The sequence below is a fragment of the Cheilinus undulatus genome, linkage group 13 (genome assembly GCF_018320785.1).
Source record: "Cheilinus undulatus linkage group 13, ASM1832078v1, whole genome shotgun sequence".
Lineage (NCBI taxonomy): Eukaryota > Metazoa > Chordata > Actinopteri > Labriformes > Labridae > Cheilinus > Cheilinus undulatus.
Genome location: NC_054877.1, coordinates 33,822,251 through 33,840,243, shown reverse-complemented (window position 1 = coordinate 33,840,243; position 17,993 = coordinate 33,822,251). Strand labels below are relative to the sequence as shown.

Here is a 17,993-nt window from a genome sequence, read left to right as displayed (position 1 = left end):
TCACCTCTTGATCTTTCTTATCTCCTCACACAGCCTGGAGAGGTACTGAGTGAGCTTCACCATGACGATGATGAGGGCCCCTCCTGTCAGCATGCAGGACGGCCAGAGCAGCGAGTGGAAGACAACACTGTGGTCGTAGAGTCTGGTGAGGAGGACGGTCTCCTGTTGCTCGCTGGGGTCATAGAAGCACAGGATCTGCTGGTTCACCTTCAGGCGCTCTGAGATGTTCATGATGATGATGTGCATGGCAGCGCTGTCCTTCTGACACCGCGGCACGTAGAAACACTGCAAGGACACGAGCCAAGATCACAGAGGTCATTTAGAGGGTCATTCAGAGAGAAGAAGATAAACCATCAAAAAAATCACTCTTCATTCTGTACAAGATTTTCATTCATAACATTATTATTTATGCCTCTAAGCTGGCGACAGCAGAGGTTGGAGGCGTTATGTTTTTGGGTAGTCTGTCTGCCCGTATGCACGTATGACATCCATCCGTTCATCCATCTGGGCCATTCTTATGGACAAGATATCTGAAGAACACTGCAAGGGATTTTCTTCAGTTCTTTACAAACGCCCACTCTGATTTTGAGGTCAGAGGTCAAGGTCAATGGACTTTAGTTCATCTCAGGCCAGCAGTTAAAGGTTAATGGGGCATATGTTCATCCCTAGCTTGTGAATACAGTATGTAAGGCTTGCTGGGAGGAATTTTCTTCTAACTTTGCACAAATGTCAGCGCTGTCTTAAGGACAGATTAATTAGATTATCATGACCGTGAGTCAAAGGTTTAGATTGTTGAGCTTCATTTTCATCTCTTCCTTGTGAATGTGATATCTGGAAAACACTTTGAGGAATCTTCTTCAAATTGTGCACAAATGTCCACTCTGAGTCAAGAATGAAGTGTAATGAGGTCAGAGGTCAAAGTTATTGGGCTTAGGTTCATCCCTATCTTGTGACAAAATATGTACAAATGCCCAGTCTAATTTAAGAAACCAAACGATTTCAAGGCCTTCAGTTAAAGGTGAAGGTCATAGGGCATGTTCATCCCTAGCTTGTGATTACAGTATTTGAGGCTTGCTTTAGGGAATTTCTTTAAACCTTGCATAGATGTCAGCACTGACTCAAGGATGAACCAGTAAGATTATCAAGGTCATAAGCCAAAGGTCAGGGTCACTGAGTTCCATGTTCTTATCTTGCTTGTGAATTAGATTTTTGTGGGCACGATATCTGAAAACACACTGAGGGATTTTCTCGACTTTGCACAAATGTCAAACTTGACAAAAGAATGAAATTAACTGATTTCAGGTCATGGATCAAAGCCCAGGCTCACTGATCTTCATGTTCATCTCTTGCTTGTAAATGTGATATCTAAAAAACACTTTGTGGAATTTTCCTCAACTTCGGCGCAAACATCAACTCTGACCCTCTGAGCCGAAGCTACTTTTTAACTGTTTTGTCTCATCTGGACTTATTGTCTTAAAAAGTTTTTAAAACATAAACCGTGTGGCACACAGTCAAGTTTTAAACATCCTTATGTGTGCTGCAGTAATGTCACTTAATTTTTTTAAATTATCGGATTATAAAGACAAAAGAAAAATACTAAACAGAAAGTAAAACTCAGTGATTTTTAAGAGAGGCAGTAAACAATAATTACAGATTTACCTCAGGCTGTGCAAACACTGCAAATGTGTGGCGCAAATTGAGCGAGTAATTCATTCAAGCAAGGTGAATTTGCACCGCATTCAACACACCATTTGCTTCATTAGCCTATTCGCGAAGAAAAAAATGAACTCAAGCGATTCACTCGCAGCACTCGCGGCCAATCAGCAAGGAGATTGCTGGTGAATTTGACAGGATGATGAAACAGCCTGCCATTGGTTGTCACAGCCCATTCACAAGGAGAAGGAAAAAGGTCCGCACATCAAGGAGCTCCTATTTCAAGCTTGTATTAGCAAGCAAGTAATGTTTCAAGCCATTATGCTCCTCTTCAGACTTGCATCCGTGGGTCGCCATCCCCAATACATGAACCTAAGCATATGACCTAATCATCTAAAGTCCATCAGTGTCTAACTGGGTATCCCAACATAATAATTTCAAATCTGAAACACCAAAAGCCCATTCAAAAAGTACTGTGAAATACAAAATATATATAAAAAAAATGTGCTTAGCATAGCTGCTAGCAGAAGAAAAATGAATTGAAAAAATTGAGAAATTCAACAACAGATTTAGTGGTGTGGATTTAACCTTTAAAGACTGTGTAATGACGCAAAGTTGCAGGCTTGCTAGAAAAAGCATCAGTGAGGACTACAGAGGCATGGATAGCGTCATTGGATTGGCAAAATGGCAACCTCCAAGAGGGAAAAAATTAAGAGGCTACAATTTATAGTCCAACGGTTGTTTAGGTATTTATGTACTGCACTATTGCACTGTCACTTCTTGTTGCATATGACAACACCAGGCTCAGAGGGTTAAAATTTGCACAAATTTCCACTCTATGGATGAACTGAATCAATTTTCAAGGCCATGGGTCAAAGGTCAAGGTCACAGAGCTTCATGTTCATCACTTAATAATGAACATAATATCTGAATAACAGTGAGGAATTCCTCTGTAACGTTCACAAATGTCTGTTCCTATTCAAGAATGAACTGAATCATTTTTAGGTCAAAAGTCAAGGTCATTGTGCATTTGTTCATCCTCTAGCTTGGACACACAATGTCTGAGGGTTTTTCTTCAATTTAAGGACAAGGTCATTGAGTGTTATGTTCACCTCTTGCTTGTGGATTTAATATCTAAAGGATACTTTGAGGAATTTTCTTTAAACTTAGCTCTAATGTCCACTCAGACTCAAGGATGAACTCAATAGATTTTGCCATTCAAAGGGCAAGGTCATTAGGCCTCATAGTCTTCCCTTTCTGAGTGTTTCTATGAATCATACTATCACAGATACTATCCAAGCCTTTCTCTTGACCCATCACTGTCCAGCACCTGTGTACCTCACAGAGGCATGTAACCTCCAAGCAGTAGTTCTAGTTCGTGTCCTTGAACACTTCACCCTTCATGTTTAATCCCCCATCATGACCAGGAAATATCCAAAGTCCTTTCCACTCACATTTTGTGAATTGTTTGCAGAGTAAATCTATAATCAGGCCAACATCTGATGGCTGTTGTCAACATTTGAATCGGTTCAGTAATTGTCAGTGTTTTCCCTCTGGCACTCACTTCAGAGCTGATGTCCTGCGCCTCCTCGTTGTGAGATAAGCGGCTGACGCGGCCCGTGTTGTTGACGCTCACATAGACCTGCAGACACGGGTATTTGGAGACCCTCCAGCAGTCTGACCCACAGCTGTAGGAACAGTTCACGTCCGCTGTGACCGTGGAGTTGAGTACAACACACACACCCTCTTCTGTCCACACACTGTGTTGACATTCAAATGAAGGTCCAAATTGATGCAGAAAAAAGAGGCAAACATTTTTAGGATCTCATGGTTTGAAATCAACCAGGCTGGTTTACAATTTCATAAAGTATCACATTTTCAAGTCTTCACATTGAGAGAGCATTGAAGCGATTTCTCAACACGCACGTCTGATGAATAAAACATATTCAGACAGATGGATCAGTTTACTCTTTTATAGGGGGAAAATACGCTAAAAAGCCTGTACCTGTCTGCATATGAGCGTAATATGGTGATCCCTAGTACAAAGTACATCATGACTGAAGAGAGGATCATTCCCAGTCCCAGCAGGATGGCCCGGTCTTCACCCGGCTTTAAAGCTGTTACCGTCTTCTTCTTGTCCAATAAATCAACCTCACGGAACTTCTGATAGATTGATCTAAATTATCCAAATGAGAAAACAAAATCAGTATTTTATTTTAAGTCCAAAAAATATACATTCAGAATCAATGCACGGTGACGGGTAATAGTTTTCCTGATGTTCCTCTATTACTTCTGCATTTTTAATTCAGTCTTTTAAACAAAATGGTAAGAAAAGACACAAAGCAACAACAGCAACACAGTAAAAGAGACCGCAAAGAAACACTTAAAAGACGTGACCAAAACATTACTCTGACATTAAAGAAAGTAAATGACCACAAACATTAAAGACAGATATTACAACTAAAAAACAAAAACACAAACTTTCAACAAACAGAAAACTACAAAGCAAAATAAAAAGAAACATAAACAAATCAAAAGATAATTAACTACAAAACAAACAAAAGCTCTGCTTTTCTCAGGTACATGTAGGGGGGGCTCCAAGAAAAAAAAAAGTTGGGAAACACTGCATTATGCTTTAAAGGGTTAAAAGAAAAGAATTGCATCAAAAGCTTTTCCTGGCGGAAATAAGCTTTACCTCTTCCTGACTAGCCTCAACACAAGTAGCTTTGGGCCGGGTTTAGTTGTACTGGAAGTTAGTTAACAATGGCTGCTGGTGAAGTGTGTAGCAGCAATTTAAAGTTGAGGATGAACAAATAAACACATCGTAAAACAGACTTTGGGTGTACAGAATGATAATGAATGAAGAAAAAGACTTCAGCTGATGTTTGTCTGTTGGTCCAGACCAAAACTCCACTAACTTATTTGTTTGTATAGTCAATATTGATAGCTTATATAAGCAGATCTTTATAGTCAGAATATGGGTTGTAAATATTGGCAGAGATTTTCATATCTGCTGTTAACAATAATTCACATTTATCGCTTATATCTGCCGATACCTACACTGTGCCTTTAATGCCATGCTTTAATGCTTTAATGGAGCTACAGCAGCAGTTTTATCACACTGGGACAGCTGCAGCATCACAGACGGGCCTTACGGGCCTTGGCCAACCCACTTGTCCATTCGGCCTACCCAAAAATTTAGGAGATAATATACTTTCCTTGTTTATACTTTTTATTATGCAGCTTTTTAAATGCCTGCTTAAAACTAAAATACAGTTTCCCCTTTAAACCACGCAAAGCCATAATCAAGCTACTATCAGGTGTGAAGTCATAACCAGTCATATAAGGACAGATTATGCTGCCAATGCTTGTAAAAGGTGGTGGACAGGATGTCCATCAAGTCACCCTCTGAGATGTTTTTCAAAGGTTCTTCCCTTCCCAAACTCAGGCTAAAGCTGAAAGAAATTGTTAAGGTTTGGAAAAGAAAGGAAAGAAGCTGGACTAGGAAAGCTTTTATGTTTTGATACTCAAAGTTATCTCCACTAATCATTTCAAGTTCACTCAAATGTTTAAGGCAGTCTGAGCACCGACTTTTAAAATTTGAAACAACTGGTCAGTTTTTACAGTGTGCTTCAATTCTCTTTCTTCCCTGTTCTCATGCTCAGTTTGTGATTGGTTCATGAGATATTTGCATTAATGAGCAGTTCCGGTGAAGTGGTTGCTAAGCTTATAATATCTGAGGTGTGGAATAATTGTCAGATATTTTTTACTGTCATATGGTTGTTTATTTTTTGCTTTGGCATCAATGGTTGTTACCACTCATGCCAATAAAGACTCATTAACTTGACAGGAAAGCTGCATTTGTTCAGCAAACAAAGCAACTCTAAGGATACAGAGCACTTGCAAATGGACACAAATAACAGCAACAACAAAATGAGACACATAAAAGGCTTGTTTGTTGGCTTTTGTGTCAATTTGTGTCTTTCAGCCTAGGCTCCCTTTTTAATGCCGATTCCTAAGGGCCCATCATCTCTAATGCTATTAAGGTTCTCATCAACCAGTCAATTCCTATTTGTATAGCTTCAAAACAAAAGAAATCACAACAAAGCTGAGCAGACCATACTCTATCTTTGAAGTCAGTCTCTTTAGATCCGACTTTGACCCGTTACCTCCTTTCTCCTCCTCCGCCCGATCCTGCACTTTTGGACCCCGCCACAAAGAACATCTTTCCTGATGACCTGCGTCCTCCTCTCCTCGCTGTGGCAGGACGAAAAGATTGTTGTAAAGACCTGTAAATTATAACCAATTTAAAGTTTTAAAGCTGTTTTGCACCAATATACAATTTCACAACCATAAAAAATAACACAAGTTAGCTGTTAGTAATGTGTAAATGACAAATTCTACTGTACCTTTGGTGCATGCTTGCAGTCAAACTCAATACTTTTTCCAAATACATCCGGTTTAAAAAAAAAAAAAACGTTATTGATCATATGCCTGTCCTAATAACCCTGAAACAGCTTGTCCTGATTTTCAGAGTATTCTGCAGAGTTGGGGCAGGAAGCAGCCCACATATAGTGGACTCACTCCACCTGGTAAACATCTCATGTTGAGCACAAAGAAACTCTTCAAAGGGTAAACAAGATGACAGATAGCCACAGATGAAAGGTGTGAATGCTGATGTGAAAAACCTACCTGCTGTATCCACAACACTTGTGCTGTCAACACAAAGTCATTGGCTCCTCTCAGGACACTCCAACAACACTTTGCATTTGCTTCCTCTTGGCTCCCTGCCCGTCCTACAATTTGCAGAAAAAGACCACATTCAGTTCTACACATGAAACTCTGACCTCTTAAATAACAATAGCTTTGATTCAGATGCAAATGAATGGGACAAGTGAGACATTATAAGTTATTTGTCATGGGTCACCCAAGGGTGAGCAGTGAGGTTTAGGGTCGATGAAATGCGCTCTGAAGATTGGCCAACATATTTATTGATACATTTTAAAAACAGGCTTATTTACATGGGCCTGTTATCAGTTATGTTGTTTGGTCGTGTAAAGCAATGATACAAGATTAACAAATTCATCCAAGTCAGACTTTGATAAGAAATACCAATCTATTCAGCCAGGATCAATGATGGACACATGTTATGTATTCACTCCTTTTCAGGTGCAGAGTGGTCAGTACATAATGTAATTTTGTCTTCTTATGTCTTTTTCTAGTCAATTAATTTTTATTAATCACATTGTGAAAAATGCGAGAAAAAAAGGAATGCTGATTAATTGCACTCTGTTGTTCTCACACAACCGACTAAATGAGCTCTGTTCCTTTGAGAGGAATAGATGTAAAAATTCTCTGTGCTGTTAGTTTTTGTTATTTTGAGGAAAAAACATGTTCTACTGATTAATAGCATCCTAGACAGACGAGTAAGTGAACAATCTGTCCTTGCTCTCAACTTCTCCAAAAGGCAGTGGAAAGTTTTGATACCACTCAGAAAAGTGCTCTTTCTGTTTTGTTAATATCATCTATAAATCAACCAGTAAAGCAAACATTCTTAAAATACTGACATATGCAATTAATTGAGATTAATTACCTACAAAGTCTATAAATAATTAAAATATTTTTTAGCGACTGACAGCACCAGTCTTTGTATTTTTTTATTGTATATCATTTCTCATAATCCCTTAAATGGATTTCTATCTTTAGAAAGATTTTCTTTTTGTTGCCTTTCACTTCTTTTTTTTTTTTTTTTTTTTTTTTGGCTTAATCATTTTGTTGGGTTTTTATCATTTAATATTGTATCATCTATTTCACAGCTTTAGTTCCTTTATTCATGTTTTTATCCATTATCTTTTGTTTACTTTTATTGTTTTATGTCTTTTATTTATTTTAATGCCATTGTCTTTTTTCTGCTGTGATCTTTTTAACTGCTTCTATCTTTTAATTTATGTGTTTATTGTTTTTTCTTTGTTCACTTTTGTTTTTCTTTAAAACCTTTTTTTCTCTTCTACAGCTTTTATCTCTTAATTATTGCTTTTATCCCCTTAAGTGTTTTAATTTCCTTGAATTGTTTGTTTTTTATGGCTTTTACTTATTTTGTTTTCCATTTTGTATTTTCTGTTTTGATCTTTTTGACTGCTTTTATCTTGTAATTAATGTGTATACTTCCTTTTCATTTTTGCTTGTAATGTGTCTATGGCTTTTATATGTTTGTCTGTTTTTAGTCAAACCATTTTTAGTTAACTTACTGCTTTTATCTCTTTACTATTGCTTTTATCTTTTACTTTTTTATTTCTTCAATTTTTTTCCTTTTTTTACTCCTGTTTATCTGTTGTACTATTTTCATCTGTTCATTCCCGCAATTTGTCTCCTTTATTTTTTTATATATATATCCTTACGTTTGTATTGCTTTTATTCAGTATTTCATCATTTTATTTCCATTAATATAGTGTGTATCTATACTGCTATGATCTTTTTTGTTGCTTTTATCCATTTTATCTGTTTAATTTAGTAGGATTTTATTCATATTGTTGCTTTCCTCTTTTTTAAAGGAATTCATTTGTTTTACTGCTTTATCTCAGTGCTACAATGCAAGTGCTTGTTATTGCTTTTATGAATTTTATTGCTCTTTAAGGCATTTTTCTTTTATTGTTTCTATGCTTTTGGGGCCTTTTTATAGCTACTTTTCTGTTGTCCTCCCTTTTATGCGTTTTGATCTCTTTCTTGGTTGTTGTGTTATCTCTATATATTTCAGTGTTTTTTTTAATGCGGTATCGCTTTGATGTGCAAATCTTTTCTATTGTTTGTTTTTGTTCCATTAGCTTGTTTATATTTAAACTCTTTGTTATTGTTGTTATCTCTGTCAGTTGCTTCCATCTCTCGATTTCTCTTCTCTTTTGTTTGCTTCATCTTTTTTTATTGTTTGTATCTCTTTGTTTCTTTATCTCATTTTATGTTAAAACTTTTTTCTGCTTTTGCCTCTACCATTTGACTTTCTTGTATTTATTATTTGTCTCATTTTCTTGCTTTGTCTCCTTTAAAAGTTTAACCTGTTTTATTGTTTTCTTTTTGCTTTTTATCTATTTGTTGTTGTTTGCATTTTTTTAATGATTACTTTATCATTTTGTTGTTTTAATATAGTTTAATGTTGTTTTGTGGTTTCATAATCAATTAGCCCCAGAATTTCAACTTGTATGTGGTCAATTTGTACAAAATAAAATAACAACACTGTGATGAAATGTTAAGAGCTTTCAGAATGAAAGAAATTAGTGATTTCCACCCATGTTACATACATTTTTCTCATCTGTCTGGTGTTGTAAGAGTATTGGTGTCAGCAGACACTCAACTGGTATGAGGAAATAAAACTAGTAAAGGAACATTTCTAATGTTCTCTGGACCTATTCCGTTATTACACAATAAGAGCACAATAAGCAGCTTGTTTTGGTTTTATGACAGATGTCAACCCCTCCAGAGTGCAGGGAGCAGAAAAGTCAGAAAACAAGTTCCTGTTAGATGAGTAATTTCCTCATTAGATCACATTCCCAGCTGCTCAGGGGAAACTGCTGAGAGACGACCCCAGAGTGACCAAGGAAGACTGCAGGAAACCCAAAATGTTTTTCTTAGTTCTTCCTTCGAAGCACTTCACACATTTTTGCATGCAATAAAGAGTGACACTTACATGAATTTTTACGTTCTGTCTTACAACTTTTCTCCTCCATAAAGCACGCTGACCGTTGGCTACCGAGTGCCTCAAGTTCCACACATAACTGTATTGATTTCAGCTAAACATGGACTCACACTTTCAGAAAGGCCGCCTTACTACTTGTACCAACTTTACTTGACAGTCAGGAGTTTAAAGGGTTTGTTTATATGCTGCCGGGCCTCATGCTGCATGTAGGCTGGACTTTCAGGGACAGGTGACTTCCTGTATAAGGAATAGACTGTGATGTCATCTTCAATGATATATATGGAGCAGGGAGACTGATAGTCTTACTTTGCAGGGCCTTCTGGGTAACCTTTAAATCAGCAGTGGTGGGTCAGGACCCAAAAGAGAGTTGTGGAATGTGGTATTTTTTCAAGATCCTGAGAAAATTACCAAAAATGAACATTTTGTCACGGAAAACAGAGTAAAATAAATGAATGCATGTCCTCTCATGTCCTTTGTGATGATGTTATGTTTAAACATGTTTGTTTTGCGACATTTTTCATTGAATTAATTTGAGTGATTGAACATTTTTGGAAGTTTGGGTCAAATAAGGAGGCGGTGGTTGTTCCTGAGGCTAGACATGCTGTGAACCACTGCTTTAACTGGAGGAATGATGCTAGAAAATATAAAATGACGATAAATTTGATATTGTCCCACTAGATAACCCCAGTAGTGACGGGCCGGTAGCACTGGTGATGTTCCTGTCTGAAGCCAAGGCTGCCTGTAAGGGTGGAAAAAGGGGGAGCACTTTCTGGGGACCCATGGAGTTTAATAAAATCATGGTCTATCTTAAAGTTAAGCTGTGAGAATCATATTTTATTTTTAACTGGAATATTAACCACTCTTATGAAAGCAGCAAGATGTAATTTTATTTATTTATGCTGTAGTACAAATATGGCCTCAATCAAAATGTAAACCCTTCTTCTTAAAACAGAATAACCTTTATTAGATGAAGAAAATGGGTGAAAAGTTGGAAAAAGGGCAGAGAGGGGTAAAACTGACAAAAAACAAATAACTGATACATTTTATGTAAAAATTACATTATCTTGATTTTTCATTCTTTCATACAAAAATGACAAAAGATAGACAAGGGAAAAGAACTGGTTTAAAGTGGCAAAAACAATGTCAAATGGGCAACAACTTGAAGAAATGGGTTTTAATGGCCTAAAATAAAAAGTGGCAAATACGGGTTAAAGAGGAAAAAAAAATACGGGATAAATAAGCAGAAACCAGCAAAAATGGGTTAAAAGGGGCCAAATATTGTGGGGAAATTTGGCAGAAATCATCAAAACTGGGAGAAAAGTGGTAAAAATGGGTGGAAAAGCAGAATAAAACGGGTTCAAAGAGGAACAAAGTGGCAAAAATTGGTAACAAGTGGCAAGAAGGGTGAAAACCTGCAAAAAAGTGACAAAATGGGCAAAGACTTGGAAAAATGGGGTTTAACTGGTGAATAAGTGGCTTTAAATGGTTGATAAGCATCAAAACTTGGTTAAAAGTGAAAAAAATGGTGAATGAATCTGCAGAAAATAGAAAAAGTAGGTTGAAAGTGACAGAAATAAGTAGGAAAAATGGCAAAAATTAGTGCAGTTTTAGCCAAAATGGGCAGAAAGCAATACAAAGTGCCACTGGTGGCAAGAATAGGTTAAAAGTGGCAATAAATGGAAAAAAGTGGCAAAAATGGGCTGAATAGTGGCAAAAAATGGCAACAATTAGTTGCAAGTGGTAAAAAAAAAAAGTTGGCCAAATGGGCAAAGAGTTGCAAAAATGGGTTTTTACAGGTAAAAAAAGTGGAAAAATGATTGAGAAGCAGCAAAACCAGGTTAAAAGTGGCAACAAATGGGGATCAACAAGCAGAAAGCATCAAAAGTTGGTTATACATACAAAAAGTAGGGAAAATTGGCAGAAATCTGCAATAATGAGTGAATGGGGACAAAAAAGTAGAAATAAAAAGGCAGAAAGCATTAAAAATGTGTCAATAGCAGCAAAAATTGGTTAAAAGAAGTTGGCTTTTAACAGGCAGACAGGGGTTGTCTGGAGTTTGCCTGGGTATGTTGATGGTGGCCATGCTGTGGCTACGTAAGGCCATGAGGTTTGTTATGTAACTTATCAGAAGCATATAGAGGTGTTATTAAGGCTAGAGGTCTCTTCACTGAGCACTTATCCTTTCATCAGGGCACAGGTGTTTATTTCACACCGTCTAGATTGCTTTGGTTAAAGTGTTTACCTTTTTCTTAAACTTAATCTATTTAGTGTTGATGAGAATTATGGATTAAATGATATCTAATATATGAGACAATGTTTCTACATTTATTAAAACTGAAACCAAAGACATTTCATACAGATGAAAGCATTCCTGAATTGCTTCGCTTATATGAAAAAGTGACTTTGGACTCATTTGCTTCTTTCTTCCTATTTCTGCTCATTGAAAAAGTGACTGAGTCTGCAATGTCACCACATGGAGAGAGAGCGTCTTTGTAGGTGAGTGAGTATGGAGGTGCTCTAACACTCGCTGAGAAACTGCTGACTCCAGCAGGAACATCTGCTCATCTGTGAAATCAAGAGTGGCATCAAGTAAACTGCATGTTGACCACCTGCTGAAGAGCAGGTGTTGTCTTTACATGGATGCATCACTGCAGTCATTTATAAAGTTAAGTCATGTTTCTTCAAGCAACAGCACAACCTCAGAAGTAGATTTGAAACAAATAGACACAACATGCATGCAGAAAGAAGCAAAATGGGGATGGTGGTTTGGAGAGGCTGAAGTCATCAAAATAGGCACCCTGGATGTTTTTCCTTCTCTCACTCTTTCTCTCCCAGATTATCACCTCTACCCACTTTCTTGTCTTTTAAATCAAGCCATAACCCCCCCAGAAGTAAAATCTGTCAAAAGAAGCAATTACCGTTGTCAAAAACACACAGAGACATGACACAAAACGAACAAAAAAGACAAAAAAAGAGATGTATTATGAAAATTAGAAAGAACAAAGGGGCATGAAGCTACAACAAAGACACAAAGAGAGAGGTCAAAACTTCAGAGAGAGTAGGCAGAAAAAACAGAAAAAGACTGCTAAGTTAAACAAAGATATTCTAAAAGTGATGTGTGGCAAAACAAATAAAAACACAAAGAAACCAAAACTTAAACAAAACAACTTCAAAGCCAGACAAAATAAAACAACAAAACCCCTTTCACACATGCAAGCCTGATAGTTTAGACCTTTTTTTCTTTTTTTGAAACTTTAAAACCATTTTTACCACTTTTGGTCCTTTTGCCACTTTTTAACTACTTTTCACCATTCTAATTGCCCAATTTTGCAGATTTTAACCAATTTTTGCCAGTTTTTATTCACTTTTCACCAATTATTTCTGCAAAATTTTGCCCATTAGTCCATTTTTGCCATTTTAACCTTTTTTTTTACCACTTTTGAACTGCTTTTCACAATTATTACATTATTATTATTATATTTTTACCACTTTATGCCAATTTTTTCTCATTTTCACTTGCATGCCAAAATTATTTTATTTAATTATTTTTCCGACAATTCTTTCCTGACTTACTTGTCCACGTGTCAGTCACAACAGGAAGTTTTCCTGCATTTTGTCACTGGAGGGGTGTGGAAGTGGAAATACTACTTGTTCCCTACTTACACTTGCACAAAACCCCTGTAAATTTTCGAACATGAGCTGCATGTGGGAATGCAAAAAGTAGAGTTTTTCACTCAAAATTTACTCTGAAGTTTCCCTCTAGAAACCTTGAATTGTCCATTAACTGACAGGCAAACTGCAGGACATGTGATGGACATATGTGGACAAGTAAGTCAGGAAATGTCAAGGTTGTATGTGTGAAAAAGGGAATGTTTAACAGGGAAATTTCAGCAACCCTGAAAATTTCCTGACACATTTATTCACGTGTCCCTCACAGCAGGAAGTTTTCTTGCAGTTTGCCTGTCAGTCAGTGGAGGAAGAGGGAGGGGAAAATACTGGAGTGCTTGTTTGTAAAAACGGCACTGATCGCGTTCACACATGACGCTCTCCCAGGTAAATCAGGAAGTTGTCAGGTGTTAAGGGGAAGTGTCTGTAGCAAAACTATAGATGGAAACAACACAGAAATGAAGGATGGCAGAAACATGCAGTACAGCTCCATGAACACACAAAAACACACACACTGATATGAAAAACCAGGCTAAAGTTTGTAGTAGGATTTTTTGTCCTGCAGTCTAAATGTCCTGCTCACATTTAGCAGGGGTGTGGCCTTTGTCATGTCCGTGTCCAGGGGCCCACTGTCTCATAATTCTCATATGGCTATTTGCCCTTTGAATTTCACCGAGTTCATTGCATGTTCAACATAGAGAGTGGAAGTCTGAGGGCTCGACTTTGATCCTGATAATTTCACTTCAGCAGGTGTTTTCTCACCTTGTGTGCTTCGCTGCACTGTGGAATTCAAAGCGCGGTCTGCTATCAACACGCTCTTTAATGAAGAATGTCTCAGCATGTATTTTTTGCCTTGTCCTTCCAGTGATTACTGCCTCTCTGTCAGTTGTCCTGTCGTGTTTGGTGCCTTTAGAGAGTCACATGTTCCACTTCACAGCCCCGCACTGACTGAAAACAGAGCAATAAACACTCACCTGAAGTGTGCACACAGTGGCCACACGACAGTGCGAACTGTTCAGGGAATATTAGAAGGCATTTCTCAAGCATATTGTACATACTGCCCAGTTTATGGAGACAATTTCAAAACCTAGTCATACATTTGTAACAAACTGAAGTATTTTGCTGTTGTTAACAATCCTAAGTGAAAACGTCCAAATTGTGCCCAAACTGTCAATATTTTGTTTTGCCACCATTATTTTCCAGCATTGCCTTAATTCTCTTGGGCATGGAGTTCATCAGAGGTTCACAGGTTGTCACTGGAATCCTCTCCCACTCCTCCATGACTATATCACGGAGCTGGTGGATGTTAGAGACCCTGCGCTCCTCCACAGATGCTCAATAGGGTTTAGGTCTGGAGACATGCTTGGCCAGTCCATCACCTTTACCCTCAGCTTCTCTATCAAGGCAGTGGTCGTCTTGGAGTTGTGTTTGGGGTCGTCGTCATGTTGGAATACTGCCCTGCGGCCCAGTTTCCGAAGGGAGGGGATCATGCTCTGCTTCAGTATGTCACCGTACATGATGGCATTCATGATTCCCTCAATGAACTGTAGCTTCCCAATGCCGGCAGCACTCATGAAGCCCCAGACCATGACGCTGCCACCACCATGCTTGACTGTAGGCAAGACACACCTGCCTTTGTCTTCCTCACCTGGTTGCCGCCACACATGCTTAACACCATCTGAACCAAATAACAGGCTTTGTCAGCACAAATTCTGGCCAAATTTACCAGCATATGGTTGCATAACTGGTCTCAGGATTTCATTCCTATACCTTTGGCCTGTCAGGCTGCCATTTTGGATGATGAAAAGCTCTGTCTTTCCACCCATGGAGATGCCTCCCCAGACCATGACCATTGATCTGCCAAAACTGTCATAAGGTACAACATTTTGTGGCAAATTTTTCCCCCCAGGGCAGCGCCAGACCCTCCTACACCTGTCCAAGATGTTCACGCAGTACCTGGACTCATCTCTGAAGAGCACTGTACCCCACTTACTCAGTGTCCACCTGCAGTGTTCTGTGGCCCACTGCAGACGTGCCAGTTTGTGTGCTCTGGAAAGAGGCACCCTCACAGCTGGTCTTCTGTCTCCCAAGCCAACATCATGAAGTCGTCTCCTGACAGTCTAAGTGGACACTCGCATCCCTATCGCCTCCTGAAGGTCATTTCGCAGGCTGACTGCGGGCATGCAAGGTCAAGAATCTATCTTGATTCTGGGTTGTGACCTGTTGTCTGCCTCCACAATGCCTTTGACTCACGCTACCAGACCTTCCAAACCTGTTCCAGGTGCTGGAAACAACACTTTGAGAGGTCCCACTGCATCTGCAACTTTAGGCTGATTCATGCCTCCTTACAGCATTGCAATGGCCCTGTTGAGGTCAGCATCCTGCTATCTCACTAAACATGGCATTTTCAGTGCTTTCTGACCTCAAGTGAAGGTTTCAGAGCATTAAATAGTGGCCACTTCTCAATTAAGATCACCACTGCTTAACTCTGTGGCAGGGCAATAGGTACCTACTGATAAACAATTATGTCTGGAGATCATCAAAAGTCATGAAGGATGAAATTTCATCAATGAAAACACTGACTAATAACATACTCACATGTTACGCCTGATTTGTGAAAAACACACATTTTGGTTTAAGGAAAATTTTGATGAAAAATTTTGATCCACTTCAAATGTTGATTACTGTAATAACAATTATATAAATGTGTGTCTTATCTGTGCCTGTCAGTGCCCTTCATGTATTGAGGTTTTTATTATATATATAAGTCCAACTTAAACAACTAGTAAGATAGCTTGAACATAGCAAATCACAGCGACTCAGTGGGTAAAATGGTAAGGTTGCCTGGCAACAGATACGTTTTAAACTAGCTTTATCCTGCACAATGTGGTTTGTTCATTTGAATGGTCATGTTGTTGGATCCCACTTTGAGATTCAACAGGGAATAACAATAAAGGCAAAGTATACTAATAACATTTCTAAAGTGACTTCACACTGCATAGAGATATAAAATTCCTGCATTGTACTCCTTCATCTGCACATGCATGAGCTAAATAACTCTTCATATCCCAGTACTGTGCTGTACGTTGAGCCTTAGTGACAGACTGCATCATCTTTAGGCACATGGTCTGTTGCTGTCTCAGTGTTTCCTTGTTGATGCCTGTCATAATCTCCCGTCTTTACACATCCAGCTCACAACAAGCCCCTGCTTCTGTGTGTGATCTCAGTTAGAATTACAGAGGTAATAAGCACAATCTGTGGGGTCCTACCTCTTGTCGCAGTGTTGTTATGATAATCCAGACTTTGGGCTACAACTGTCAGCAGTAGCTCTCCGACATGGCCAGAGAAAGCAGCTGGTCACCTCTTATTTAAACTCTAAACCCCAAGTGAACAGAATGCCTGTCATACCTGTGTCAGTAATACGAGTTCCCTGTACAATGCCGTCATGCTTTAAATGAGTGAGTCTGGCACAATGAATGTCCACTGAGCCTCCAAATAACCGTGTGTGAGTGGCTCCGCCAGGGCCTGGCGCTATGTTTGTAACAGACTCTGCTGCATGTCCAGAGAGGAATTCAGGAGCAGTTATTTCAACCCCCCAGCCCTGCTTTTCCATGTTACAAATGTACTGTATGTTTAAAGGCTACTTGAAGGCCACCAATGAAGACGGACTATAACCTAATATAAGGAAAGCTGTGCCTTCTCTTGCCACAAGGTGTCTCTGTAACCTCAGAAACTGGAGAAAGAAAGAGGAGGGTCCTCTTTACTTCTTTGACTGTTAACCTTTTAAATCAAATGTTTGATTAAGTGTTTGTGTTTGAGTGTGTGTTTGTGTGTGTGTGTGTGTGTGTGTGGGGGTGTGCGTGTGTGTGGGTGTGCGTGGGGGTGTGTGTGTGGGGGGGTGGGGGTGTGTGTGTGTGTGTGTGTGTGTGTTAGTGGGGTGGGGGGATTGTGGCATACCCTAATTTTTTGAGACTGGAGGTCATGGGATTACAGGATTAATAAAACTGATGTGAAAGAGACAAGAAGCAATATCCTCATTTTCTTTCTGATGGAAAATGATTTTTTAGATTATTCTTGTCTTTTTTACACTTTTACGTTTTTAAGATATTCATTACAATTTAATATGAGGCAGTACAATTTCTCTGGATAGAATAGGATAGAATACAATACCATACAGTACAGTACGGTACGATGGATACAACAGACATGGCTGATATGATACAATACAATACCATATGATAGATATGATTAATAGTATACAAATATGATATGAATCATATATACAATGCTTAACAAATTTATTAGACCACCTGTCATATTTGTCTCAGAGACCATCCAGCATCATGGAGTGCTTTAATGCAGACTCTTTCATTTTCAGTGAGCTCTCCACGTTTTACCATTTTGAACAGGAATGAGGAATTTCAAACTGAATTCACCTTTTTATACCCAAATTTGAGCCGGCTCACTGGGCTTCTCTGAGAAGTCAGAAATGAATCAAGCATAACATTCAACCACTAAAACTCATTTTTCTGTTCAGGAATGCAAGTAAATAACTATAATTTGACATATTATCAAGAAATAATAATGTGCTTTACTGTTTTTTTGTAAATCAGTAAATTTGAAAATTCGTGGATAACAATAATAGTTATATTAGCATTAAAAATATCATTTCGGTTAAAAAGCTTCTACATATTGGTGTATTAACCATTGCAGAAACAAAAAAAAAGATTTTGATTTTGTTGTTAATTTAGGGCAGCTGTGGTATAAACCTTACTTTAGGTGGTGGTCTAATAAATTTGTTAAGCACTATATATATATATATATATATATATATATATATATATATATATATATATATATAATTGAAATGTTAGAACGATACAATAGGACAAAACAATACATGATACTGTATGGTACGATAGTTATGATGAACATGATTTATATGCTACAATAGATGTGATTGATACAAAATTATATGATGTGATAC

General features: G+C 38.2%; 1 protein-coding gene across 1 annotated transcript; it reads right to left on the bottom strand.

The window, feature by feature from the left end:
• Positions 1-5,878, bottom strand: LOC121519830 (calcium-activated potassium channel subunit beta-2-like). The gene is made up of 4 exons (XM_041802840.1): positions 5,823-5,878; positions 3,659-3,829; positions 3,218-3,413; positions 1-285 (listed from the first exon to the last, which is right to left on the bottom strand). Exons 1-4 carry the CDS (start codon positions 5,876-5,878, stop codon positions 1-3), a joined length of 708 nt encoding a protein of 235 aa, XP_041658774.1.
• Positions 5,879-17,993: the final 12,115 nt, after the last annotated feature.